The following is a 26,348-nucleotide window of genomic DNA, read 5'->3' on the forward strand; positions in this document are numbered from 1 at the left end:
GCGCTAAACGCGCTGCTCGCTCGGGGGTGGGCTGCATCTTGGCATGCGATGATAAAACGCGGCTGTTGTCGTCGTAGCCTTTGGAAAGCTTTGCAAGTCTTGCTTGCGATGAACGAGCGACACTGACAATCGTCAATTAAATAGAGCGAACTTTACAGGCAATCCTCAGGGATTCACGAATATACGTATAATTATTATAAACGAAATATTATTTCCATCAGTTACATTATAACTGCGTACGCATTTTTATTAATTTAGTTGACAATATACATGGCGCGATCGTCGCTCGACAATCTATCGATTTACAAAGGGTCACATATAAAATAATATTAATTTTTTTACGCGGTTATAAGTATCTGTGTATACATATATTCTCATGATCGCACACGACGCGATCAAGTGCAGTGCGTGCAATGGATTTTACTGCAAATCTCATATATCAAGAAAATAAAGTGACTGGCATAACATGATAAATTTATCAAGAAATCAGTAATTGTAGGCAGACCGTTACTGCTGTGACTGGATAAATCAACAGTATCTGTAATAAAACCCTCAATGCGTGCTTTGTGTACACGATACTATAAAATTATAACGCATAATAATAACAACAGTGAGTATAACAATGGCTCTAAATTATTTTGCTCTACTACAAAGCCTTATAATTTACACGCACAATGAAAGGCCTATACAATAGGTGATATTATCTCATATAAATCCAATTTGGCTTAACGTACGAGACTTACGAAAGATTAGGAATTATGGAGTATCTTGTTGAAGGCATTGTAGGACGTCTCTAGATCAAATATTAGCTGTCTGACTTGAGTATCGGACAGCTCGTCCGAGGCAGACATATTGTCCAGAGTCTGCAGCCACTCGGCAACCTTCTCCTTGCCGTCAAAATCGCTCGGCAATATGCTCAGGCGATTCATGGTGTCCATGAGATCCCTCAGATCAGGATGCAACTGGTCCATGGCTTTGATCTCCAGCCGCAATTTGTCCATCAGCGTGATAAACAGAGAAACGATGTCCGCGATGCATTTGGAGGTGTTGCCCTTGTCGTCTTTTATCGTGATCGGTCGATCCTCCTTGATTCTCTCAAGAGCGGCCGGACAATCCAGTCGGAATGCTCTGGTGAAAGAGTCGATGGTTGGAAACTGATCGCTCTGTACCTAGAACATAACGTGGCAGTTGTTGGAGCAAAATCTTCTCGTGGAACTCACCTTCTAACACCAAGAAATGCTAAATTCTTGATAAATATTCTGTATAGACCAACCTGCTTAAATGCTGCTCTGTATTGCACCAATAATTTGCTGCACGCTGCCGTGTACTCCTTCGGCGTGACGCAGTCCCTGATGTAAGCCTTCTCCAAGTGCTGCAATGTATTCACCACAGCGTACAGGTCCGCCTGATTGTCGTGCTTCTCCCTCTCACGGGCATTTTTATAAAGCTTCACTTCCTCGTACAACTCGGGGCGATCCTGAGCTATCGACATTATCCTGAAATTTTGAGGAAACAAAATCTAACCATGTTCTCGGTTTTAGGTTATGTATATGAAATATACGCTAATTAAGGTTAATAGCTGCTGAGACGCTTGTCATTGCTTCGAGGTTTCGACACAAGTCAAACTTTAAGACTTGAACTTTATCAAACTGTAATAAAGTCCATAATAAAGTCGACAACACATGATTCAGAATGACTCAAACAGCAAGTGGTAGCGTATATAATCAACGATATAGTGATTTAAATCAAACATAGGAAATTACATACTTTTATGTAACAAACAATGTTAATTTCACTGGTTTGTCCGCAGCAATCAAGATATTTTGAACAACAAGATCACAAATCAATTGATAACTGAGCTTTTCGCAGCATATCAGAGAAAACAATGCTCAACACTGATAATAATTCGTATGGAATTCAGAGCCACCTGTTGAGAAGCAGTCAGCAACAGAATAAAGCTAGCAAAATTCTGTCTTACCCTGTGAATCGATAACTTCAAATTACTTACTTTTATTTTATTCCACTATTTTTTGCAGATGACATGATAAAATAGAGAAAATGCTTGTCAGGAAAATAATTTACTGTAATTTATTAACAATGATAACGTAAATACTATAAACGCTATAAACATGAATTTCTTATCACTAAAAATAATATTGCGTAATGTAAAACGTGGCTAGGTACGTTGAGTAACGATAGCTATCTGTACAATTGCAACAATTGCAATTACACTCGTGTGCGCTGTGTATCACTGAAAAAAGTGAGAAAATAATTCTAATTACATATTACAATAATTATCACAGCTATTTTTGGTCCAATTTAAATGATGGCCAACGACTTCAGAAAACTTAGAGGATATTGTGCTCTGCGTAAGCTGGAGCTCTATAACAGCATATATTATTTATATTATTTAAATATTATTATTGTATTAAATTATTTAAAATATATACTCGAAACAGATATATAACATTTTTTAAAAATCAAATATCCGTTGGATCACGTCAGGTTTATCGCCGCTAGGCTTCCTCGCACAAAACGGCAATTCCCTCTGCTCTTCTATGCAAGGGCAATTAAACTCCTTGATAACCCGTCTCTTGCGTTTACGCGCATTATCCTCGTCGGGGATATCAGGTACCTCGCAATTCTCGTTTATGCTAATGTAACTTGCTTCTAAAGTGAGGTCGTCCCTGTTCAAGATATTCCACGGAGGATAAACGTTTATCACAATTTTCGACATCATTTTTAGCCTGCCTACTATATCACAGACTAACATAACTGTTACGTTCCTGCGTGGAGTCTCTTCCGGCCGAGTCTTCGAGGCTTGAGCAGTATGAGACTCCGCTTCCTCGATCTCCACGTCGCCCTGCAGAAGATTGAAACGATCCTCGATTAGGACACCGTCCAGAAACTGATTGCCGAACTGCTCCCTACAACCGCGTATTAGCACGCTGATGAATTCCGCCGACGCGGCGTCGTGGAGATTCTTGCTCATACGATAACGCCATATGCGAATGTCGGAGATCTGCGCGTTGACCAGAGACTGCAGCTTCGCGACCATGCTTCCTCTGGAACAGGAATGCAATGTTAGATATTTTCGTTCATCAAGCTATTCATTCAGCATACTTACTTCTTGGCCTTGCGACGTTTTTTACCAGAATCCAGAAGGCGAGCATACATGGTCCTGTTCGGTGACTTCTTTGACGGAGTAGTTATGCAGCTGACAATTGCCTCGCTCTGGGTCGACTTGTTGCCCGTTTTCTGTGTGTTCTCCTTGGAAGGCACTTGAGAAATCTTTGCGGACGGATGCTCACTCAGCATCATTTCCGCTTCGGAGCAGTAAGTTTCATTTAAGTTGTCGGCCAATTGTGAAGGTGTAAATAGTTGTCTCGAAGGGATAAAGGATTTATTTGGCCTGGAGAGCTGAGATGTCTTCGCAACCTCCTGCGTATCAGTATCTTCTATGACATTGCTGAGATTATTGTCGCTGCCGCGTGTGCTTGAAGTTTCATTGCATTTTTCGTCGTTGCTATCAACTTCCTCGTCATCGCTTGTGCCTACTTCTATCTTGGGGCCATCCATATTGGTGTCGCTACTCGAACTGTCTCGGAGGCTCAATCTCTCCTGCAATCTGCTTTCTGGCGACGAGGACGCTACTTGGAATTCGTCCGGACTTTTCCTTGCTCCAATAGAGAACAAACCTGCTGTAACTTTTGTATTCAAGTGCTCTTCCACCTCCTTGCGATCTGCAGGTACTTCTTCCAGTAGAGTATCAAGATTATTGTCAGGTTCTGTCATCGGATTTACATTAATATCTGCCTCGTCGAGTAATTTCAGGTGCTTCGAGGAAGCGGCAGTCTCCAGTACACGCGACGACCTTTTTCGCTTTCTCTTGCGGGAGGGTACGTACGCACCGAGCACAGGAGACGATTCCCTCTCGTTGCCGGCCACTTGCTCCCTGCAAGATGGCGTGAGATGGATCTCACTCGGGCGTGCCTGCTCGCTCTCGCTCTTTCCTCTGTTTTCGCAATCCAGCTCAGATTGCACCCCGCGGCTTGCCGTGTGCTCTGCATTCTCCTGGCGATCCGCGTTACTCGCGGCTTTCACCGCGGCGCGTCTATTTATATGGATCCTTCTCCTACGTCGTTTCCTGCTGCTGCCGATTATCGGCGACGTCCCGGCGATCTTAGTCGCCGATCGTTCCACAACGCAGCCCGACTGGGACGATTCATCACTCGGACTGCATCCATTGTTCTCGTGAGTCTCGATCCACTTGCGCACGTAATCGCTTTTGCTCGTGCACGGTATGTGAGCGACGTTCTGATCGACTACGAGGCCGCGGTTTAACGTGGACGACTGCTCCACGGTCTCGAGCTCGAGGATGAAAGGTGCGAAATTCAAGCGCCTCACGTGCCTGGGCCTGTCACTGCACGACGCATTCCTGCGAGAATAACTGCAGCTCGACTCGACGTAATCCGACATAGTACGTCCAGATATAAATAGCCCGTCGGCACAAAATTGCACAATCACACGCGTGGAAACGTCCAAACCGCACAGCAGTCGCACCCGCACGTGCACTGAGTGTCGCCATCGGCCATACCACGCTTACAGCGTTGCCATGACAACCGGCGAGTCACCCGCTTGCGCATGCGCCACGAGCGCGGCAAAATCAGTTTCATCGCCGTCTGCTTAACGTTATAATAGCTTTTATTATTTTAATATGAATACAAGAGTTACTATATACAATATCGTAGCAATATCAAATAAAAAGGATCCATTTTATATAGTTGTAATCGAAAATGCAATTTGGATGTGATTTTTGTTCGTAATTTATAACTAGTAAGCTTAAACAAATAGTTTGATGAGAATAATTAAAATTTACGATGTTCAGGAATAAATCTCTTTTATGAAAACTTGTATTAAAGAAAGGTAAGCTTATTAAAACAATTAATTTAAAAAACTTAGTGAATTAATAAAAAAATATGCGCATCAGATTCATCAATATTACAAAATCAAATGATACGTTTATATCCTTTCGCTCCGTTCCGTTCCTTCTCGTTTGGATGCCATGCCTAAGTGTACAAATGCGAGATTTAGTGTGATGACATCCTGTGCTCCGCGAACCTTCCTCAATAGCATCCGCTGTAGCCCTGATTTGAGCACGCGGATGTGATACTTGGACATCTATCTTACCCTGATAACCGAGTGCTCTTATTCAAATGGAGCGACAAGGTGTTCCTTTCGACCCAGTTACGGTTCATGCAAACCCTTTCGCCGTTGAAACCTTCGACGAACATGTTAAAATATAAATATTTCCCAAAACCCAATGCAATTTTTTTCCTTTGCGTAAGTGAAAGCGCAAAAGAAAAGTATGGGTTTGCCGTTTCAAAAATCTAGTGAACTTATTCGTGGATTATTCGAACAATTATTTTTTCGTTTTTCATCTATATGTTACGCACTAACAAACGATTATGTCGAAATTTGTCTAACATTGTAATGAATTTCAAGGGAGATACTTTTCCATCAAATCTCTCTGCAGAAATTAGTATACAGTATAGTATGTAGTTTAAAGTAGACTCGATCACCTTTGCGATCACTGAGATTTGATGACCGAGAGGTCAGCAATAGCGAAATAGAGAGAGAGGCAGAAAGAGAGAAGGCGAGAAAGGGTTTAGGCCGGTGTGGAAACCTAAATCGGCGAGAGAGCACCGCGCTGTGCTGGTCGCGCGGACACAATTACCGGGCGGCGAGTGTCGAGGAACCCCCTTTTATATATTAATAGTCGAGATAGCCGCCTGTGTGTCGCGTTATACTGAGAGGGCCACCTCGGTTGGGATGGCGAGAGCCAGGGGCGAGGGGTCCCGGAGGATCATTGTTGGGAAGTGGAAGGGGTTGGGAAGGGGGGTCGGTCATACGAAAGCGAGAGGACACGAATGCCACGTACGGTCGATCGAGAAAGATCGACCGATCAGATTCGCGGGACGACAGAGGGGAAACCCGGGGGGGGGCCTCGAAATGATAGACGATAACGGACGGGATAACGCGGCGGACCCCTTGCATCTATACACGGTAGCTTCAGTTCCACAGTTCGCGATGGAGGCTACTTGCTCCTTCTGATAGTAGTGCACTCCTTACTAGGGTGAGACTGACAGAGCGTGACTGAGAGAAAGAGAGAAAGATAGGAAGAGAGAGAGAGAGAGAGAGAGAGAAAGGTCGAGAGAAAGTGGAACTTGGAATGAGAAAGACAGAGGAGCGGTAATTAAAAAGAAAGAAAGAAAGACGATAAGAGGGAACGCACAAAGATCGAGGGAAAAATCGATTTCCGTTAGGAAGGCAGAAAAAATAAATAGCAGAAGAAGCGTGAGAGAGAGAGAGAGAAAGAACGAACGAAGGAAAAGACAAAGTGGATCTGCTTAGCGAGACTGCCCACGAAGCAACGACGGTAATCAAAGAAATCAGTGACAGAGGAGAACTAAGTAGGGACGAAGGAAGGTCGAAGGGGCGCGAGATCAACGTCCCGTGGACCGGTCCCCCAAAGAGAGGTAGCGGGCGAACAATCTATCTCGATCTCGATCCTACATCGAGCGATCGCGATTCTCCCTGAAGGGTTGTCGTCATCCCTTCAGCAGCGCACGCGTGAAGAACGATGACTCGGGGTGGTGATCCAAGACAACGGACATCGTAAAGCGCGATTATTTAACAGGGAAGCGTGCTGTTACACACATACACGTCGCCGTTGTCATGGCAGAACGGAGGTGAACCGGATGCCGGGCGGTGCAGTGATTCGATTGATTCGCTGAAGAGTGTTCGTGGCTTCCACCGAACTTCCGAGTGCCGCGTTAAGTGCGCGTACGTGTGCGTGCGTTTGTGCCTCTCATTGCGTGCGTGCTTGCGTGCTTGCGAGCGAGCCTATACCGATCGAGGCTATACAGTGACACCTTGGGCGTTCTTGTGTACGTGCGGCTCGCGAAGGAAGACAAGGCGGCGGAGTCTCGCTGGTCACCGAGGTGGTCCATCCAAGTGAGAGCATCATCGTCATCATCCTCGTCATCAGCCCCATCTACGCGCTGCCGCATTTCAATCAGCACAGCGCAGAGGAAGCTGCGGCCGGACGCGCGCGCCTCATCGAGCTTTCTTGCATCCTCACGGCAGGAAATCGCAGAGAGTGAATTGGTACCGGTAAGATCGGACGACTGATCGTTCATTGATGGGGTTGAAATTTTTGCTGGCGTCTACTCGACCGTGCACTGATATAAAAATATAGTCGTTTAATGCCGATGCTTGACTTAACTTACGGAAACATCTCTCTTTTCGGAAACATTTTGAATAGTTTAATGCGAATTGCTGGTAACGAATTGCATACACAAATATATCCAATGTAATTTTATTATATTATTAAGGTATTTAGGTATTTACTCTTAGGTATTTTTTAAGAACCAAAACGAATTGAAATAAAGTGGAATATTGGAAGATAATACATTAGAAGATACTAGCGCTTTGCACTCATTTCATTTCACGTCCTTTCATCTAAACTCGCTTGCTTAGAAATTCTTCAAATTCACCCTTGTGAATCTCTTGTGCATTTGCTAAATGCATGTAAAACGTGTGATCGCTTGATCGCGTCAGAGAATTCACGTCATAGTAAAGCACGTCATCCGCCATTTCTCTTATCAGGCGAAGCTATTATATTATCGCTGGGGTAGAAGTGATCACATCCTTAATTTCACCAGGTGTAAGAGCACATACAGATGATTCTTGAGAGAAGCTATCCATTCGTAGATTGACGTATTACTTCTCAAGATTTTACATCGATATTATCAACATTTGATAGTCAAATAAAAGGTTTTATGAATTTTCCGCAGCCAAACATATATATATTTTTTCATATTTTTTACATCTTATGAGACTAAAACATAATAACAAGATACATCATTTAGACTTGCATCAAGTCAATATAAAAGTTTGGCCGCTCCGTTGTATCAAGTAAGACGTTTCCTCAAAGTTTCGTAAACTATAATAAATAATGTTTTGTACATGCTATCTTTGCTAGATATTGCTATTATTTTTATCGGATATTGTAATGCGCATTATTGTTGAATACTTATTTTCGACAATAATAATTTTCTGTAGGCGTAGAACATTTAAACAGGATCATAAGACGGTAAACGTCACTAAAAGTACTTTTTTCAATTTGTTTACGATATTTATAAAAAATTAACGAATTTTGTACTGAGGGGGGAACCGAAAAAGAGTATTCTACTTCTGTGGAATTGAGAAAGATACTATCAGGGACAGGTCGAATCTAAGAAGAATCACGTAGGCGCGCAGATAGTCGTGCATCTCGAACGCGCAGACGGAAGGACGATAGAGACGACGAATGGGAGATTGCGCTCAGGAAGGAAAGAGAGGAATGGGCAGAATGCGAAGGCGTGCGAAGCGGAATGACATTGTTTGTACCCGTGACGTCACTCGTAATTGTAATGAACAATGAGAGAGATGCGAGGGCACGCGTGTGCGTACGCGCTCACGAACCGCGTATGCCCCTGAGGTCTAGGGTTACCCGATGTCAGTGGTATGGTGAGTGAATAAATAGAAAAAACTTATACTAGTCAACTTTGTAAATTGAAGGACTACTCACGTATGGACTAAATTATGAAATCTTAATAAATAAGAACATAATTTATATTTTAATTAATTGTCTACTGTTCTTCCATTTTTGGAAAATAATCGCTGATATCTCTTGAGGAAGTTCTATATATATATATATATATATATATATATATATATATATATATAGTTTTTTCTATGTATTTTCTTTTTTCTTTAAGTATTTTCTTTCGATTAAATTATTAAATTATCGTAAATATGATTATGTTAATTATAAGTTAGCATTTTCTATTAATACTATGCAATATCAAGTTGAACTTGAAGCTTTTAACCAAAAGTCTAATGCACGAGATTTTGTTATTTGAAGCTGAATACAAATTTACGAAACATACAAATTTGATTTACTGGTAAAGTCAAGTTGGATTGCTTACTGTGAAACAATTGTCATTACTCAAGTTTAATTATAATCTTTCGCAATTAATTATTGTCACAATGCTGCAAATATGGATTATGACAATGCATACAAATGGCTCGACTATTTTCGGGGCAATTGTCATTATCAGCAGAAATAATCTCGACGCAAAATTACACAAAAACGAGGCATCTGGTTACGCGAAAAATGTATTCTCAATGCATTATCAGATTATAAAATTGTTAGCTCTGTCTTACGGAATTAAAAACATCAACGTTTCGTATCATCAAAATTTTCCCAAACTGCTTATGCCAGACGATCACGCCACATCTTAACAGAATTCTGATTGGTCGCTTCCAAAAAATCACAAACAAAATGTTTGAAATCTGTAAAATTGTTTGAACAACGTTTAAAATTTCTGGGCATTTTTATTTCATTATTTGATGGAAAAACAGACAATAACAGAAGGAACTGAATCATGAGATAGATGTATACCACGCGACAGCATAATCATTGACGATTTCGTGACGATATTAATTTATCAACAATCACGTGAATGTGCACGATCTTGTCTGGCCATAATTCGTATGATATTTATCTTCTACGTTTTACTGTCTTGGATATATATCGCTTCCAAAATATCAAAGGATCTTTAAAATGACGAAAAGAAATATTGAAGTCTGATTCTGTATACTTCAGAATTGTGATTATTTTAAATTATACACGAAATTATATTATATTTTATACATAATAAATATTCATTAATAGTGACATCGCAGCAGCCACTTTTGTATATCTTACATGTCGATAAGCAGAACGTATTAGACACATACACACAGATTTCTTAGCAATAGAAACTGCATAGTTTACGATGTACGGTAAATATATGTATAGACATCTTTATATAGACGTCTTTACGTTATTAGCGGTTTGCTACACTGAGCATTTTACCATTTAGATACACATGATTATATAAATAGCATTACATGCGCTAGTGTAAGAGGTTCTTATGTCTATACAAAATTATGTAAAGATGCAATCGCATCGCCGGATGATCGTAATTTACACGACAAGTTACTGGGAAGTATGTTTATTCTTCTCGACTTATCAAAGCCTACATCAGATGACGTAGATTCGAATTATTGCATGTTATAATCCCGCTGTTGCTTAATAGGAGAACTGCTTTTTTTGACGCAGTTTGTTGCAATAATGTTTACTTATTCTAGTTATTATCGCGCTTATTCAGCATGCTTCATTTTTAATATTTCATTTTTGAGGGGAATATATCTGGATACATACTGATAATTTGCGTTAAGTAAATTCTGACTACATTACTCCGGATTAACTGAGCGTCAAATTAATTTTATGTTATTCCCTAATTTTAACAAAAAGGAAGACATCAAGCTTCAATTAATATTAATAGTGATTTTTAAAAACTACAAGTTGCTAATGAGACTGCTACTCTTCTTAGATTCACTTGAGATGTTAAGTTCATTCTTTTTTTGTTAAAGCTGTAATTTATATCTTTTATATTTAAGATAACACTAAGAAATATAAATGTTCTTCGAATTATGTTTTAAAAATTACCCAGATTATATTTTCCATTCTTTTGCAAAATTAAAAGGTAAATTACTTTCGTACTGTGTTTAAGATACCAAAAACCAGTGGTTTGAGAATATTTTATGAGAAGAAATATTTGGAATAATTTTTTAATATCAAAGTAGTTAGTTTAAAAGGTATGGCAACTCAAAACTTAAAGAGACAATAGTGTTAGTATACTGGCAGATCTTCTAGTGCCTAAATGCGAGATTTGCATCTTGCACGCGTCGCTACACCCGCACATCCTAACGCTGAAAATAGCGGAACATGCCGCGGAGATAATAGGAGATATGTACCTACTTTTGTCGGGTGAAGCCACATCGCTGCTGTTTACCTCCACCACCAGTGCGCGTCCACGCTTATTTATCGCTCTTCCGTCATTTCCTCATTTTTCCCCGACACGTGCCTGTATTCACAGAGTTTGCGTACTTCGACGCATAGGACTGCGACAATGATGATCTAATTGCGGAAGCTCCATCCAGCCACACAACACAATCGATTAATAAATTCAACCGATTAAGGCTGGAGCGCGAACCTTTTAGGCATTATACATCTATGCACTGCTAACTTAATTATAAAAGATTAGAGCCTAAGGATCGATTAATGTCATTTATGCATTCGTGGTTATTTAGAAATTTATTTATTTCATTTATTTTAATCATGGAACCTTGAAACTTCAAGGATTTTATCATGCAGTTGAAAACGCTTGCATAAATGCAAGAGAATAACTCATAAAGAGTAGGATTCTTGCCGACAATAAAAGTGCCGACAGGAGAAGAATGATTATATAATAGAGTAGGCATAAGAATTAAAACATACAGACTTTTAGATATCATGCACAAGTCTTAGAAATTCTGAAAAATTGCACGTCCAGCAAAAAATAACGATCTTATTGTTACACTGAAAAAATGAAATAGACTGAAGAAGTATCTTCGAAAGCTATATCGCTTTTATCAATAAGACACTTTTATTTTTTCTTGAGGAAATGACAAACCGTTGAGAGCTTCTTTCATCCTTAGTGTCGGAATAATCTCGCACGCCGTCGTCCGATAATATCTACAATCTTCTTTAGAGCTTGACATGTTTTCTACAGACAATCGTCCCGTGAATCTTTGATGTTTCCAACGTTTCCTTTTTTTTCTAACATAATTCTAATAAGCAGAATCAGCTGATCTTTACATCAGTCAGCCGGCATTATCGCGTGCGGTTAGTCGCGACTGACCGCGCGCGTCACACGCGGAAACTAGCGAATGGCAAGGCACTTACGATGGACAACGTGCGCTATGAAGGGAATTTGATTTGCAGAGGAGGAGACAGAACGAGAGGAGGACGGAGAAGCGGCGAAGCGAGCGAGCGTCCGGAGACTGCGGCGACGCGCTTGGCCGAGGAACGACGGCAGCGGCGACTCTCGATCGGCCGCGAGAGGAGGTGGAGAGACATCTCCGACGAAGATGATGTTCGGTAGGATCAGAAGAGAGGAGGTCTTCTCCGGCAATGGCTGATCGTCGTGGCCGCGATGTCCGCGGCGTGTAAGCCGCTTCTGTCGCGAGGACGACGTGCAACCGGAACCAGCCGAGATCTATGCGCTCGTGATCGCGATCGTGACGTGGCGGACGGACGCGGAGCGTGAACGAGGATGAAGGGACGGTCCCTCGAGCCGCGAAGAGAGGAGCCGCTGCGTTGTCGCGAATGAGTCGCGAGCGGTGAGGTCGGCAAGTGTTTGGTCTCGCGACGAGCTGCGGGAGAACACGCGTTGCTGAGCAAAGTGCGCGTACATCGCGAGCGAAAGAGAGACAGAAAGGAGAGGATAGATCAGGTGGACGCGCGTCACTTCCGTAAACAGTTCGCGGAGCGAGGGTGAGCGAACGTCGACGGACGTCGCGATCGAGTGAATCGGATCCTCGCGCGATCGGACGATCGACTTGGGAGACCGGAGTCGCGAGTGCGTCTCGATGGCGCTTGAAAGTGCTCGAGGTGTTCGCTTGGAGTGATCCCCTTGCCATTGGGAAGACGCAGTGAACAGTATTTGCGCCAAGTATTCGCGAAGGGGTTGATGAAGACCAGAGACTAACTCGATCCTTTCGAGACAACGGCAAGCTGGCGGAGAATGTAAGTGAAAACGGACCGTGTAGGATCAGACTACTTGACGAGCGAGCGAGTAATTATTACCTACCTGCCGCTTCCCTTTCTTTTACCTTATATCAATCTTTCTCCTTTTGTTCTCGTGAGTTTCGAGGCGCGATGTCTCAAATCTAGGCAAGTTTAAGCGGAAGAATCGAACTGATCGACGCATCGTCACGTTACGGAGAACTTTCGAACAGATTTCGTTGACTTTACCTCTCACCTCGGATCTCACCTGCGATATGAGACATGAGATGCGACGTCATTGTATGATAGATGTCGGTCACAACGCTCGTTTCAACCAGAGGCAGATCGGTATCCCTATACCGTTCAGTCACGATCCATTGGGTTTAACCGTGACCTTAGTAGCATTGTACCAAACGCAGTTCCGGTTGGCGCAGTAGCACGCGTGTGGAAAGCTCGTCGCTCTCGAAAAAAACGGTCCGATTCGGGGATACATTAAAGGGAGGCGAGCGGCAGCAGGAGGACGAAAGGGGGAGGCGGAAAGAGAGGACGGGGAGAAGGAGAAGGAGGAAGAGGCGGGGGTGGAGAAGAGGAAGTAGCGCCAAGGAGGAGCAAGCTTCCTCAGCGTTGGTGCGCGAAGTCGGGGCGAGAAAGAGAGAGAGAGAGAGAAACGTGCGTTTGTAATTCGGCGTGGCTGCCTTCGAGGATGAGCGACGGCGGTCATGCCGTGTAATTCGAAGGTGTACCACGCCACCGTTGCATCTTGCACGTTCGTCATCGCTGCCGCCACCGCCGTGGTGAACGTCCACATCCTCGCGGTCAAGCTGTTGAGACGTGGCAGAGTCGCGGCACCGCCGGCAAGATGAGCTCGATCGACTTCGACGAGGTGCTGGTACACGTGGGAGAGAAGGGCCGATACCAGAACTTAATGTACTACTTGCTGTGCATACCCGCCACCCTACCGGCTGCCTTTCTGGCGTTCTCGCAAGTAAGCATCACGGCTGATGACGATGTCGTTTCGTAGGTATACCACTTGTGACCGGATTTCCTTGGATTTCCAGAGATCATTGTTGAGATCGGGACTGTTGCAACAGCAACAGACTGATGGATAAAAATTAATTGACGCGATTTAAGTGAAACATGTTTTAAAATTTTCTTTTTCACATTGGAGACTGACTTTAAATACGTTTAGAACGTTACATGTCTTATATAAGTATTTCTCTTGATAAATTAGAACATACATCGGATTAATAATCGTCATTTATAAATTCACCAAATATTCAAAGTATCAACTATACAAATCCTGCATTGTTCTATAAAACCGGCTGGTACTGACAATCGAGTTGTTTCATTGATAACATTACGAACGGTGAAAGGCAAATGCGAAGGTAATCGAGTACACAGCGTATGCAATTGATCGATCTAACGAAGATCTCGCGATCTCGAAACAGGTGTTTGTGAGCGCCTCGCCAGACCACTGGTGCCGGATACCGGAGTTGGAGAACCTGACGGATGTGATATCCCTGGAGGAGAGAAAGGCGCTCTCGTTGCCGTACTCGGTCAGGTCCGACAGCAGGAGGGTTTACTCCAAATGTCACATGTACGACGTGAATTACACGGAGATAATTGATTCGTGGCTGCAACGCGGCGTCCCGCTCAACGTCACCGACGACGAGTCGTCGTCGACCACGTCTTCATCGTTGTTTCATCTATCACCAAGCCGATTACCGCCGCCGGTCAGCAACCCCGACTGGCCGGTCAGCAAGTGTCGATACGGATGGAACTACGACACCAGGGACTACGACAGCACTCTCGTCACCGAGGTAAACTCGACTTTCTCTCTTTCACCGAAAACGAGAGCCGCATGTCGTCGCTGTCGAGGCGACTGTTTCCTTGATAATGAGGCACTTGAGGCACTCACGTCTCATGATGCAGTGATTGCGAGTGGGCAATGGTAGCTCTCGACGATTGCTTTATGCATAAAGATCCAAGCGCCAGTTTTAACTATTCTAAAAGCTAACGATTGTTTCCGATGCGACTATCAATAACTGCGCGAATAGCTTTCATCATACGGGGGTATACATGTGGATTCATGTGAAAAAGTCGAGGTGTGTTTTCGGATATATGTCATTGAGAAGCGAATCTTTCGATATTCGAGATATTTGAAAAATTTATTCAGCATAGAGATGAGAATATATTCTCTTTTTGTCGGTCGGCATGCTGCATGTTTGTTTCAGTAACTTCTTAATGACAATGTCGTCATTAAGCTATGCGTCGTTGCACAGTATAATGTTCCGCAAAAAATTTTAAATTGTTGTCGATGGGGCTGACTTTACCAAGACTCAAAGCGAGTGATCGCATAATATATTTGTTAGGTGTCACAAAAAATTGTAGAATGGCGCGTAATGAAGCGATCGTTCAGAGATTGCAAAACAGACGTCCTGCGAGGCTACTTTCCGTAATCATACTATAATTTAAATCTTTTGTACGGTAGATTAAATTTCTTCACGCTACTGATTAAGATCTCATTATTTACGCTCAATTTTACAGAGTCAAGTACTTTTCTTCTGCAGATTCGCGAAAAAAGGGATTTTTGTGCGAGTTAAGAGTTCTGATATAGTCATGGCGAAATATGACTATATCAATGCTGCAGCTCGCGCGATTTGCTTAATATTTCTATTAACGCCTTAATCGTCGCCGGCGAATTTCTTCCTCGCGTAGCGTCAGATTTCACGACCCACGTCGCCTTGGCCTTTCGCATCTTGTCCCGGGTTCGCGCGTTGCATTCAGCGATGCAACGTAGCGAACCTCCCGTAGCGGTCCCGTTCGCGGAACGAAGTTACGTGTTCTCGTGAATGATCTCGCACATACAATCTCGCTTTCCGTGAAATATTTGCCGGCGATGAGACGGGAACGATCGACACGAAACGAATTAAACGGCGGAGCGCGGATTACGCGCGATTAGGTCCGATTAAGCGCGGTATCGCGGAAACGGCAAAATGTTGAGACGCGAGGTTCCCGCGTCTATTATACTTCGCGGTTCCATTGTCGTAAAATATTAGCATTATCTTTGGCAACCTATGTTTTTGCAAATACATTTCTGAATTTCGAAAGATAGTATTTGTCACGTGCAATTGCAACTGCGATTAAAAATATGTAGAAATGATTATCGAAATGAACGTCGAACAATGCTTTAGCGTGATAAACAAGTTTTATTGTTAAGATTTTTTGGTAGAAATCAAAGTTGACAATTTTCTGAGTGGGGAACGTGATCAGAAGAAAATCGTTAAATTTAATCGATGGCGTTATTAAGGAAGAGCATGTCAATTTAGCATGTAAATATGTAAAGTAACTTTTCCAACGTAATGCGACTTAAAAAGGCATGAAATTAACATCTTTAACCAACCGCGGCTGTGTATGGATATTCTAAATGATTCGTCACATCCTCAGTCTACGACGAGGTCCAGTCATCTCGCTTTCATGAAATCTTCGTCGCCGTTCGCAAGCATTTCCGTTTCAGAGATCAAGTCCCCGTTGCAGAACGAAATGACTTACAGAAAAATACAAAATACGCATATAAATAATTTCGGTTTATTGTAAGATTTTCTTGTCTGCGTCTATGAATATATTCGCGCTTTTATACACTGCCTTCGTCTCTGCAAACAGCGATTCGAGAATGCGATACGAATTAAGTCCGCGCTAATCCGCGTCAAGTCAATACCGTATCGCGTTTCCGAAAGAAACCATGGGAATTTCGTGCCGTATGCAGTATTCGCGAAGAAAACAACTAGACTGACAGCTAAACCTCGCGGTCACGTGGCAGCGGTCGCAAGTGTCCATTAAGACATTATTAAATTGCCACAATTAGACAACGCAGTGAACTGTTGTCGCAACGGGGATCACGATGCACGGGGTCGAGGATCTAAGCGTGTTTTCCATTTTTTCAAGTCCTTCTTCTTCTCTTTGATTTTACCGACTCTGCTGTAATGTGCGTAGCGTAATTTAAAAAGTTTCGTAGACTATAATTTTTAATAGAGATATTTGTGAACTAATCGCAAGATAACTGCAAACAAATTTGCACCATCGCCGAAATGCTAGAAGCGACAATTGTTCAAGAAAAAGCATGCTCGTACATGGCTTGAATCGTCTGTGTTTATTCTGCATATCTAGTCGCGCAAATATTAATATCTTCGAACAATTTGTTTGGCCCGTGACACCTGATAAATCAGAATTACCGCATTACTCGCGCATTCGCTAAAATAAATCTGATAAGCGCAAACATCAAGCCTATCAGTGCCTCGCGCAGTGCTATCGCACCTTTTTCATTGTATATTTGCACGTGCTCTGCCCGCTCTCCGATATTTGCATGCTCCATTAGACTTTTATTCAGTGCGATCCGCGATTACGTGAATTACAGCCGTGCATTTCCGTCCTCTCAATTAATCATTCGCAAAATTTATTTAAGTGACGTGAAATACGACAACGGCCGAATCCAGCTCTGTTTTTCAAACGGATCTAATTTAATGCGATAAACGCGAAAAATAAATTCAATTCTTGTTTGTATGCACGTTTCTCTACACTATTGTCGAATCAGCGAATTAAAATATTACTGGAACAGAGGTATCATTGCTCCCGGACTTTATTTTTCACTACTGTTGCGAAAAATCGATACGATCGGAACAGCGGAGAAATTTAAACAATTCCGCGACAACAAAGCACGAAATCACAAACGCGATGACGATAATCGATCCATCAATGTCACCGGTAATGAACGACTCATTCTCTCGTTCGCCGAAAATTGCAGCGAGTGACGTAACGCGTTGCATTGATCCGCATTGACGCGATTTCGACGCTTGACGAAATTTCTAAGATCTCGGTGAGGGGCCGTAATTCGCGGAATTCCAGCAACGGGAATCATCAACAGGTGAACAAGGTTGATGAGCGACCGAGTGACTGGCCGATAGGTTGCAGCTCTGGTGGCGTCAGCAATTGCCGACCAATTTACCTACCCCCGCATCCGGTCATATGATATGTCACATCAAACGCCTCGCACAAACTACTAGCTCTCTTCGTGCAGAGGGTATATATTCCTACGTACTTAGCCACTGCCAGATTCAACGTGACAAGCTTCCGTTTCTCTTTTTCTCGTCTTTCTCCTCTCATTTCTGCACCTTTCGCGCGTCTCTTTATTTTTTTTTATCAGCAACGCGGTTTTTCGAACGTCTCTCAGATGCAATTTGCATCTCTAAGGATGATTGTTTACGAGTGTAATGCGACATGCGTGCTGTCTTTAAAGTAACATCTTCATAAATTAAGATTCTGTCGGTTACTCATAAGAATATTTGCATTAATTAATGCATTAATGCACATATGCAGTTTGTTAAGAAGTAGCGAAGCGGTCTTTTAAATGCTTGTTTGAAATACTTATCCTTATGGAAATACTTGAGAAATATTATGGAAATCTTATGGAATATTTTTGCGGATGTGTTTGTCAACGAGCCAGGGGCAAATAAGCGTGTGGGTGGTTGCGCTAGCGTACTTTACTTCCGATCCGATGATTTATCGTGCTCGATTTAGGAGCTTCGCTCTGATGACAGCACGCCGCACGAGATCGCGGAACAGGTCATTGTCTCTTCCGTGTCGACATGTGACAACCAACCTCGCCGAAGACGAATACATCACAATATCCGCCTCTCCCTGCCCGGATCTAATTTATAGCAAGCCGAGATGATTTATATTCATATATTCCATAATTTATAAAATTAATATAAATATTTAACGCTGTGATGCTGCCACAATTATATTTGAATTAACTTAGCTGTAGAAAATGGTGCTTGTCCATGTCTTCCAGCAATTCCACCGATTTATCTGCCGTTGGCGCTGTTTTCCGCAATTATGTTTTGAAAGCAAACAGGAATTTCCATTGGCTTCTGTGGTCTCTTGAAAATTGCTTTGCCTGGCTTATCGCTATATGCAGTAACAAAACAAATATTTTATAAAGTTGTTTCTTGCTTGTTTCGCGAAGTGCCGTCATTCTGAATATCACGCGGACCAGCGAGCACAACTTAATGAATCATGAATATGCATGAACACGTGAGAGTGCTTGAAAATCGTTGATTCTGTAGATTGACGTGCAAACTAAATAGAAACTCCAAGAGTTTCCCCTTTTATATTAATTATCGGGAGAGCAGAGCGCGAATGTCATCGGACTCATTATCTCATAAATTACGTGAGAATAATTCCCACTGGAAAAATTATAATTGTTGAACGTTCTGCTCAAGAAATTTGCTTAATTAAGTATCTTGATTGATTGACCTAAGAGAACGAGAAACATAACAATTTTTCAGACCAATGCTCAATAAATGTACCATTCAAATATCTGAATCGCCGTTACGAAAAGCATCGCGCGAATTTTTCGCGACAAAACGAGCGTTCTAAAAATGATGGAAGGGAAGAATGGAGAGCGTTTAGCGAATGGGTGCACACGGTAGAAAGCGATAGCGCGATGAAGAACGGAAAACGGAAGGACAGGATTTGCCTCGATGGCACTTTGCGTCATGCGTCTGCGTAAATCCGGAGCGTGCAGTAAATACGCGCGGCTCGTATACCCGGAGCGCATAGATAGGGCCGTTGCAGTCCTAGATGAATATCGTATAGCGAGCAGAAACCCGAGTCATGCTGAACGTTGATGTTAGTCGCGAAAATTAATTTTCGACTAGCCGAATGTGCAATTCGCTGTAATTCACCTTCCGACTGCGAAACAGCGACTACGATCGAAATTTTCGTGCCAGTCTTCGTTTCTCTATATTCCTCTTTCACGTTCAGCGTTTCAGCACTTTTTTCTAGATACCATTTTAGGATGTTGTCACGGCTGATGTAATTAATTTCGAACCTGTGCGAAGTTTGTGCAACGAACTGCATAAACAATCGCGATAACGAATTGCACCGCGGTCATATCAATACTAATTTCGAAGTGTGTCAGGGTGACGAAATACACACATGCTATTAGTGTCCTTATGGGCGCGTGCACTGGCCTTGACAATAACTCGATAGCATCATCAGCGGGCGCTCTTTCCACGCAATTTATCTTTTGCGCGTTTCGCGCAGACCTCAAAAGTCCGTGAGTGGCAATTTGCTTAAATCAGACTTCGTGTCAAAGCCATTAACACCCACCCGGGAGACTTTATTTGCCGAGGCTAATAGGCACTCGATTGAGATTTCGTTTGTACGAATGCGCCTATCGACACGGGACGGCACTTCGCCGGCACCGTTTTTACTAATAACATTAATTGCATCCTCGTCGATACACACAGTCTGATGCGCAGATGCAATCGCCTCCTCGTTAGGAGAGCTTCTCCGTGAAGATCGTCGAGGAAGATACACCGAGCGATATCTACGTTTATCCAAACTTTATTATTGTGCGCGATGTCGCACAAGTACGGACGCTGACGGATTTCCTGACTCGAGAGTTGAATTATATAATGGTCTTTATATAATTATATATAATGGTCTTTACATCACACTTTTATGACTCTTTCGAAGTAGATTATGAATCATAGATATCTTGTCGATCTTATTTCACCGGGGAATTAATCTTCTTTCACACAATTATGTCTTCACATATCAATTTTATTCGCCTTGGACAGAGAAAAAAACCGATGAAATAGTCTATTCAATGTTTCCGCTGATGGTTCTTCTTAATTCCTTAATTTATCAAAATGCGGTTGCATAAAGTGTAAGCATTTATCATCATCATCCGCATTAACGAACGCGCGCTCATCGAGATGCTCGCGTCGATTTCGCCGCGGCGAGATCGCTCGCAGAGATCGCGCTAGAACAACAGGCGAGAGAGAAAGAGAGAGATAGAGTGAGAGATGGGGAGAGGGCTTTAAAGGGCGCAGGGGGGCCGTGTTCCTCCTGTCAAACGAGGGTGATGGACACCTCTCACTGTGGGAAGCCTACCAACACACCTTGGTTCTTCGGACGCGCGCACACGGATATGTGCATGCACACGCGCACACACGCGCGTTCGTCGAGCTTGCGATTTACGTACGACGTGCGCTCGCACACGTACACGCACGTGCCCCCCCTCGCGATAAACACGAGCGCGTTTACGTCGGTAGCCTCCTGCGTAAACGCAACGAGATGAAACGCATCCCACCATCGCGCCGCTGGTCCAGGCAGCATCACCTCCCTCTCGGCTTCCCCGTTCTCTTCATCCTCCAACGCGCGCGATGCTGGATTGACGAACAAATGACGATCGGCCGAGTGACGCTGACGCGTGTGTTCACACGTGCATGCACTCCGCTCTATCGCTGATGTCGGCGCTCACGTACGCCATTACGGGGGTGTATGTACGCGGGGTGCATTCGGGGCATTTACCGAATCTGAGGTTCTGCAAGTAAGAAATCTGTAATGAATTTTTTTGATCAATCTCTTTCCAGCGTGACCACAATTTTCCAAAATTTTATTAAACATTTGGAAATTATCTTAAAATTTATTTTATATTCTTGAGAAAAGACATTTTCTTTCATGAGGAAATCACGTTTATTAAAGCTGCGACGATTGCAATTATATATTATTCTCATTACGGATATACACTTATGTAGGAAAAACGATAGATAGAACGATAGGTTGATCAGGGCAATGACTTCTTCGATTGCAATAACATTCACCCTCTAGCGCGCGCGAACAGTCAATCGATATATTTGTAATCTCATTAGTAGTGTGAGAATTTTCCATGGCGAGACTGTGTACAGTAATTTTTCTTTGACTTTCGCGCTTGACATCCCTGGTGACAGCTCGGCACGGCTAGCTGCAGTTGCCGATTAGATAAAACAGATGCAGATAGCTTGAAAACGCTTCAATTAAAGCACGCACGCGCTTTCAGATCTTCCCTCGCACAATTATTATTAATTAACGACGCGCGCATTTTTATTTTTATTATGATGGATGATACATTGAACGAGAAAACTCTGATAACCCCCTAATTAAGATAACTCGGACATAATGTTACGACGTCCCCTATCTCTTATCTTTTTTGTTTCCGTATTTAATATTCCTGTTTTCATTCAAATATTCATTATTTAATTGTCACTATTTCGTATTAATTCATTTCTCTGATTTAGTTTCGCCTTATTTTCGCCCATACGAATTGTCTATTGGCAAAGTGGTTTAATGGCGTTCTACATCCACATAGCTAGATCTCGTATGTGACAACAGCTGGTGGCCTTCCACGTCGACGACGTTCTTTTACGTGGGCAGCCTCTTCGGCAACGTCGTGTTCGGTTGGATCGCCGACAAATGGGGCAGAAGGACCGCCTTCTTCGCCATCCTATTCCTCGAGGTGATATTCTCCATCGCCACGAGCTTCAGTCCGAACTACGTGATCTACACGGCGCTGAGGACCGTAAACGGCCTCTTTTTTCCTGCCATTTATCAGATACCCTTCATACTCGGTACGTTAGATACACGTAAAGACTATCTCCGTACCCCAAATTTCAAAGAAGAAAAATAAAAAAGAAGCTCATAAAATACAGAAGGTCGTGAAACGAATTCTTTCCGAAGAATGTTCAGAAGGAGCTTGAGCGATCAGAACGATTTTTTCGTTGCTTATACAGACGTAATCTCAAACAGAAGTGTTAAGATGGATGATGTTTTCCCGCGAGATGACGTCTAATCATCGTAAATTTCGTTACAGCTCTTGAGCTAATGGGGCCGAGATACCGAACATTCGCTGGGATGGTAATCTGCATGTTCTTCGCCATAGCGATGTCTCTGCTGGCGTTGCTGGTAAGTACATACCATCGTCCGCGAAGCAGCAGAGGAACGAAGGGATACGACACACCAACAATTGCGAGGAGTATCTCGACGTCGGCAAGCCCCCCGCGTTACCGCGAGCCGGCTCGCGGCTCGCATGCACACAAATAAATTCAACGCGAGGGTGCACGACGCGGATCATTTTGCGAGCGATCCATCAGCGTGCACCGTACGATGCGAGCGTATGCAAATGCGCGAGCGTTCGGTCACGTTCGCCGCATGCAAATAGAAGAAGCATTCTACATTCAGATGTCTCCGCAGCGGCGCGCGAAGATAGATAAATTCTAGGTGAGACCTTCGCATCGAGTCTCTCTCAGAATATGTATACTTTCAGAAAAATCCGAAAAATTATACATCATAAAGAATGACATTGCGCGTCAGAAAATTTTATTTTGCAGCTAAATTATATCGTAGTCGTTGGTGAGACACATGAATGAATTCTATGAATGCAAGAGAAAAATTTTTAATTATTACTTATTTTTCTCTGTCCACCGAAGTGTGCTTTCATTTTCTTCTTTCTTCAGGGATACATGTTGAGGGACTGGTTCTCTCTGTCGTTAGCCACGTCGGTGCCTTTTATTTTTCTCTTCGGATACTACTGGATCATTCCCGAGTCACCGCGGTGGCTTCTTAGTAAGAATCGAATAGACGAAGCGGAAGTGATTGTTCAGAACATGGCAAGAATAAACGGCAAGACAGTGCCTACGAACTTCCTCAGAAGGATGGAGGTACAACTCTTTTGATATTAAAATCACGAATGCGAGTTATATCTTTATTATATTTTATGAAGATATTTCTATCTAAATGTTTCATTTTTTTATATCTCACTTTTCTAATTATATATTGTATATTAATATCAATTCTGTATTTTCTAACGTAATCAGGGACTATATGAAATTATGGCAACTCGCCATATTTGCAGATAGAAATATTAAAACGACAAGGGGTGTCGTGCAACGGGAGGAACTCCAATGGCGGTAACATCGACGTGGAGGACAGATCACCGCCACCATCCGCGACGCCCATGGACCTGATCACGAACCCGAACATCCGGAAAAAATTCTTTATTCTCGCTTTTGATTGGGTGGCGAACGCAGTGGTGTACAACGGACTGTCCTACAACACCACCAATCTGGGTGTCTCCGATTACCTGGCCTTCTTCATCGGTAAAAGTCCTATTACTCTCTTTCCGACTGATTGTCATTAACACGAATGAGAGCTCTTCTGAGCTGATATGCACGCTACAGTTTTGAGTATTTTTAAAAGTCCGTCCAGATAAGGGAATAATAACATAGTGGAAATTTTTAAATAAAAGATTTTTGTATACTTATTATTACAGGAGGCATCGTGGAAATCCCGTCGTACTTCATTACATGGTACGCGATGGACAGATTGGGCAGGCGATGGGTATTGTGCGTGACCATGTTGCTGGGTGGACTCGCTTGCGTGTCCTGCATGTTCGTGCCCGAAGGTACTACTTCGTCAATTTTACGTCTTACTCCGGATTGAAATTGCATTTACGAGCGAGAATGTAATTTTATCTATCTGAATAATTTTCCATCGGAAGAAATAATTTTGGACGCTCCGTATCTCCGATCATTTATTAAATTTAATTAATTTAATTAATTTAATCTAATTTATTTTATCGCGCTTTACTTATTGCGTATACAAATACCTTGAACTGCGGCAATTATAATAAAAATGCACAACAATGAGCATTCCTGTCCGCGGTTGCTCGTTTCATAGTGTATTTTATGTTATTTGATTAAATAATATGAAATATCCGCGGGATTGAATAAAAGTATTAAACTGCATCGTGCGCCTCTGCGTCACGGCGGCCTGAACGTCATTAGCTTATTGAATTCGTCATGATGTTGCCACACACGTTCAACGCGAGCGGGAATTACCATCGCGCCGACGTCACGACGTTTATGAGTAAACGTTCGACCTGCTTATAAATTAGTTACTATCACGCTGCGTATGCACGACTTTTCTCATCGAAAACAGATTTACTAGGAAATTGATACGTACAGTTTATGCAGTATTCCAATCTCCGTTTTCGCCAATTTTTGTCTTTAAAAAAAAATAATGAATAGTTTTCGAGATAATAAAAATATCCGAGATATTTAGTTGTTTCGTTTACGAAATAATTAAAATCTAGACACTCGCTTGTCTTATTGGATACCTTTATGCATACGATTGATTTTTGTCGTAGCAGATGCGGTTTGGGTGACCGTGTCTCTGGCGATGATCGGCAAATTCGGCATCGCTGCGTCTTTTGCTGTGTTTTATGTCTTCGTGGGTGAGCTGCTGCCCACCGTGCTGAGATCGCAGGCGATGGGCATAGCCTCCTTCATCGCCGGCATCGGCCTCCTCACTTTTCCCTACATCGTTCATTTGGCGGTCTACTCGAGGGTCCTTCCACTGATCGTGATGGGATCGCTGAGCGTCGCTGGTGCCCTCACTTCCGTGTTTCTGCCGGAGACGCTTAACATCCATCTGCCACAGACGATCGAGGAGGGCGAACTCTTCGGGGCTGACTTCAAGCTTTGGTCCTGCCCGACGACGTCGAGGTATTGATTTCATTGAGAATATTTGTAAATTTTTCTAATAACTTTATAAGAAATAATTCTCATGTAAAATTGATGTGAATTGTGCAATTTCATTATTAAATAGGTATTAATAAACGTTTTTAATCGTCAGTTCTAGTGTACTAAGAACGATCATATAATCTTCTCAATTGTGGTCTTTTTATTTAATTAATTTTATCAAAATACATAAAATGTTTCAGAAGAAAAGAAAAGAAGACCGAGAGCGTGCCGATGAGGTACTTCGTAAACGGCGGACCGGGTAGTCGTTCGTCTACCTCGAGGATCGCGTCGCAGGAAGTCGCGACTACGCCGGAGGGCGAGAAACTAGCTGTAGTGCCGCCGTCAAAGGAAGAAGAGGCGAAGAACTTAAGCGCGTCCAAGGAGGAGCTGTCAAACGTCGTCGTTGAGCCGAAGGCGTTCAGCGTGGTGGTGGAGGTGAACGTGTGCCACAAGTCGCAATGAGAGAAAAAGAGAGAATGTGAGAGTGAATGTGCGTGAGAGAGATCGTGATAGAAAAAGAGAGAAAAAGAGAGAGACAGAAAAAGAGAGAAAAAAGAAAGAGACAATCTTACAGTTAATTGTTTACGACGTTGTATTATAATTGCCAGTATAGACACGCATTGTATTTATTTTTCCATTTATTATAATGTACTTTCTTTGTAAAGCCTGCCTTTGTCGACTAGCACGGTTCTGTTCTGTTTGCTTACTCCCAGTGCTGTATATTTGCGTGTGCATTGCATGATTGTTACGCGTGTGGGTTGTGGACCTGACGCCCGAGCTCATCGAGCGCTCCAGAGCGTATAACGCAATACTTTTTTATGTTCTTGATTTAGATTTTGCATTTTGTTCATGCGTTATTAAAAGAGGAATCTTGTGTGTGATTTCAGTTAGCTTAAATAAAATATCTCAGTATCTATTGACGGATATGTGATGATCGCCTAATGATGACACCTTGTTTCCTTACTTGATAATATGCTTCGTCGATTGTACGATCGATATTTTGCGCCCAAAGTTGTCAGCAATCGCGAGGATGTAGGTATATTGACGGTTTTATTAACAAAATCGATACTACGATGGAATGACAAGTAGAAAATTGTGCAAGCGGCCTAACAATCACCAAGGAGAATCCAGCAGTCGCCTGTTACTGTAAATGACATTTTAGACAAATTCGTGATATTCTCGTTCCTCAATCTCAAATTTCCCAAGAATTTCCCTCCACGATTATTTCGATGACCGTC

General features: G+C 42.7%; 2 protein-coding genes across 6 annotated transcripts; one reads left to right on the forward strand and one right to left on the reverse strand.

Moving 5' to 3' along the window:
* Positions 1-211: 211 nt before the first annotated feature.
* Positions 212-4,577, reverse strand: LOC105277468 (vacuolar protein sorting-associated protein 28 homolog). 2 transcript variants are annotated; one of them, XM_026968304.1, is made up of 5 exons: positions 3,128-4,577; positions 2,838-3,065; positions 2,748-2,786; positions 1,274-1,496; positions 212-1,169 (listed from the first exon to the last, which is right to left on the reverse strand). In XM_026968304.1, exons 1-5 carry the CDS (start codon positions 4,477-4,479, stop codon positions 750-752), a joined length of 2,262 nt encoding a protein of 753 aa, XP_026824105.1. In that variant the 5' UTR covers positions 4,480-4,577; the 3' UTR covers positions 212-749. The 2 variants fall into 2 exon arrangements, with proteins under 2 accessions (XP_026824105.1, XP_019886612.1); XM_020031053.2 differs by lacking the exons at positions 2,748-2,786; positions 2,838-3,065; positions 3,128-4,577 and adding an exon at positions 1,768-1,925.
* Positions 4,578-6,020: 1,443 nt separating this feature from the next.
* LOC105277473 (organic cation transporter 1) lies at positions 6,021-26,034 on the forward strand. 4 transcript variants are annotated; one of them, XM_011335847.3, is made up of 10 exons: positions 6,021-7,176; positions 11,921-13,688; positions 14,152-14,523; positions 21,900-22,158; positions 22,401-22,492; positions 23,044-23,247; positions 23,442-23,685; positions 23,859-23,990; positions 24,735-25,092; positions 25,314-26,034. In XM_011335847.3, the coding sequence occupies exons 2-10, from the start codon at positions 13,563-13,565 to the stop codon at positions 25,570-25,572; spliced, it is 2,046 nt and encodes a 681-aa protein (XP_011334149.1). In that variant the 5' UTR covers positions 6,021-7,176; positions 11,921-13,562; the 3' UTR covers positions 25,573-26,034. The 4 variants fall into 4 exon arrangements, with proteins under 4 accessions (XP_011334149.1, XP_011334147.1, XP_011334148.1 ...); XM_011335845.3 differs by having other exon boundaries at positions 6,023-7,176; positions 25,311-26,034; XM_011335846.3 differs by having other exon boundaries at positions 6,025-7,176; positions 24,738-25,092; positions 25,311-26,034.
* Positions 26,035-26,348: the final 314 nt, after the last annotated feature.

This window comes from Ooceraea biroi, chromosome 3, assembly GCF_003672135.1.
Source record: "Ooceraea biroi isolate clonal line C1 chromosome 3, Obir_v5.4, whole genome shotgun sequence".
NCBI classification, from domain to species: domain Eukaryota; kingdom Metazoa; phylum Arthropoda; class Insecta; order Hymenoptera; family Formicidae; genus Ooceraea; species Ooceraea biroi.

Coding starts and splice junctions, on each gene's coding strand:
- LOC105277468 (XM_026968304.1), bottom strand. CDS start 4,479: ATGTCGGATTACGTCGAGTCGAGCTGCAGTTATTCTCGCAGGAATGCG. Junction 3,066..3,127: donor AAACGTCGCAAGGCCAAGAA/GTAAGTATGCTG, acceptor TTCCTGTTCCAG/AGGAAGCATGGTCGCGAAGC. Junction 1,170..1,273: donor ACAGAGCAGCATTTAAGCAG/GTTGGTCTATAC, acceptor GTTATGTTCTAG/GTACAGAGCGATCAGTTTCC.
- LOC105277473 (XM_011335845.3), top strand. CDS start 13,563: ATGAGCTCGATCGACTTCGACGAGGTGCTGGTACACGTGGGAGAGAAG. Junction 14,524..21,899: donor ACAGCACTCTCGTCACCGAG/GTAAACTCGACT, acceptor ACATCCACATAG/CTAGATCTCGTATGTGACAA. Junction 22,493..23,043: donor TGTCTCTGCTGGCGTTGCTG/GTAAGTACATAC, acceptor TTCTTTCTTCAG/GGATACATGTTGAGGGACTG.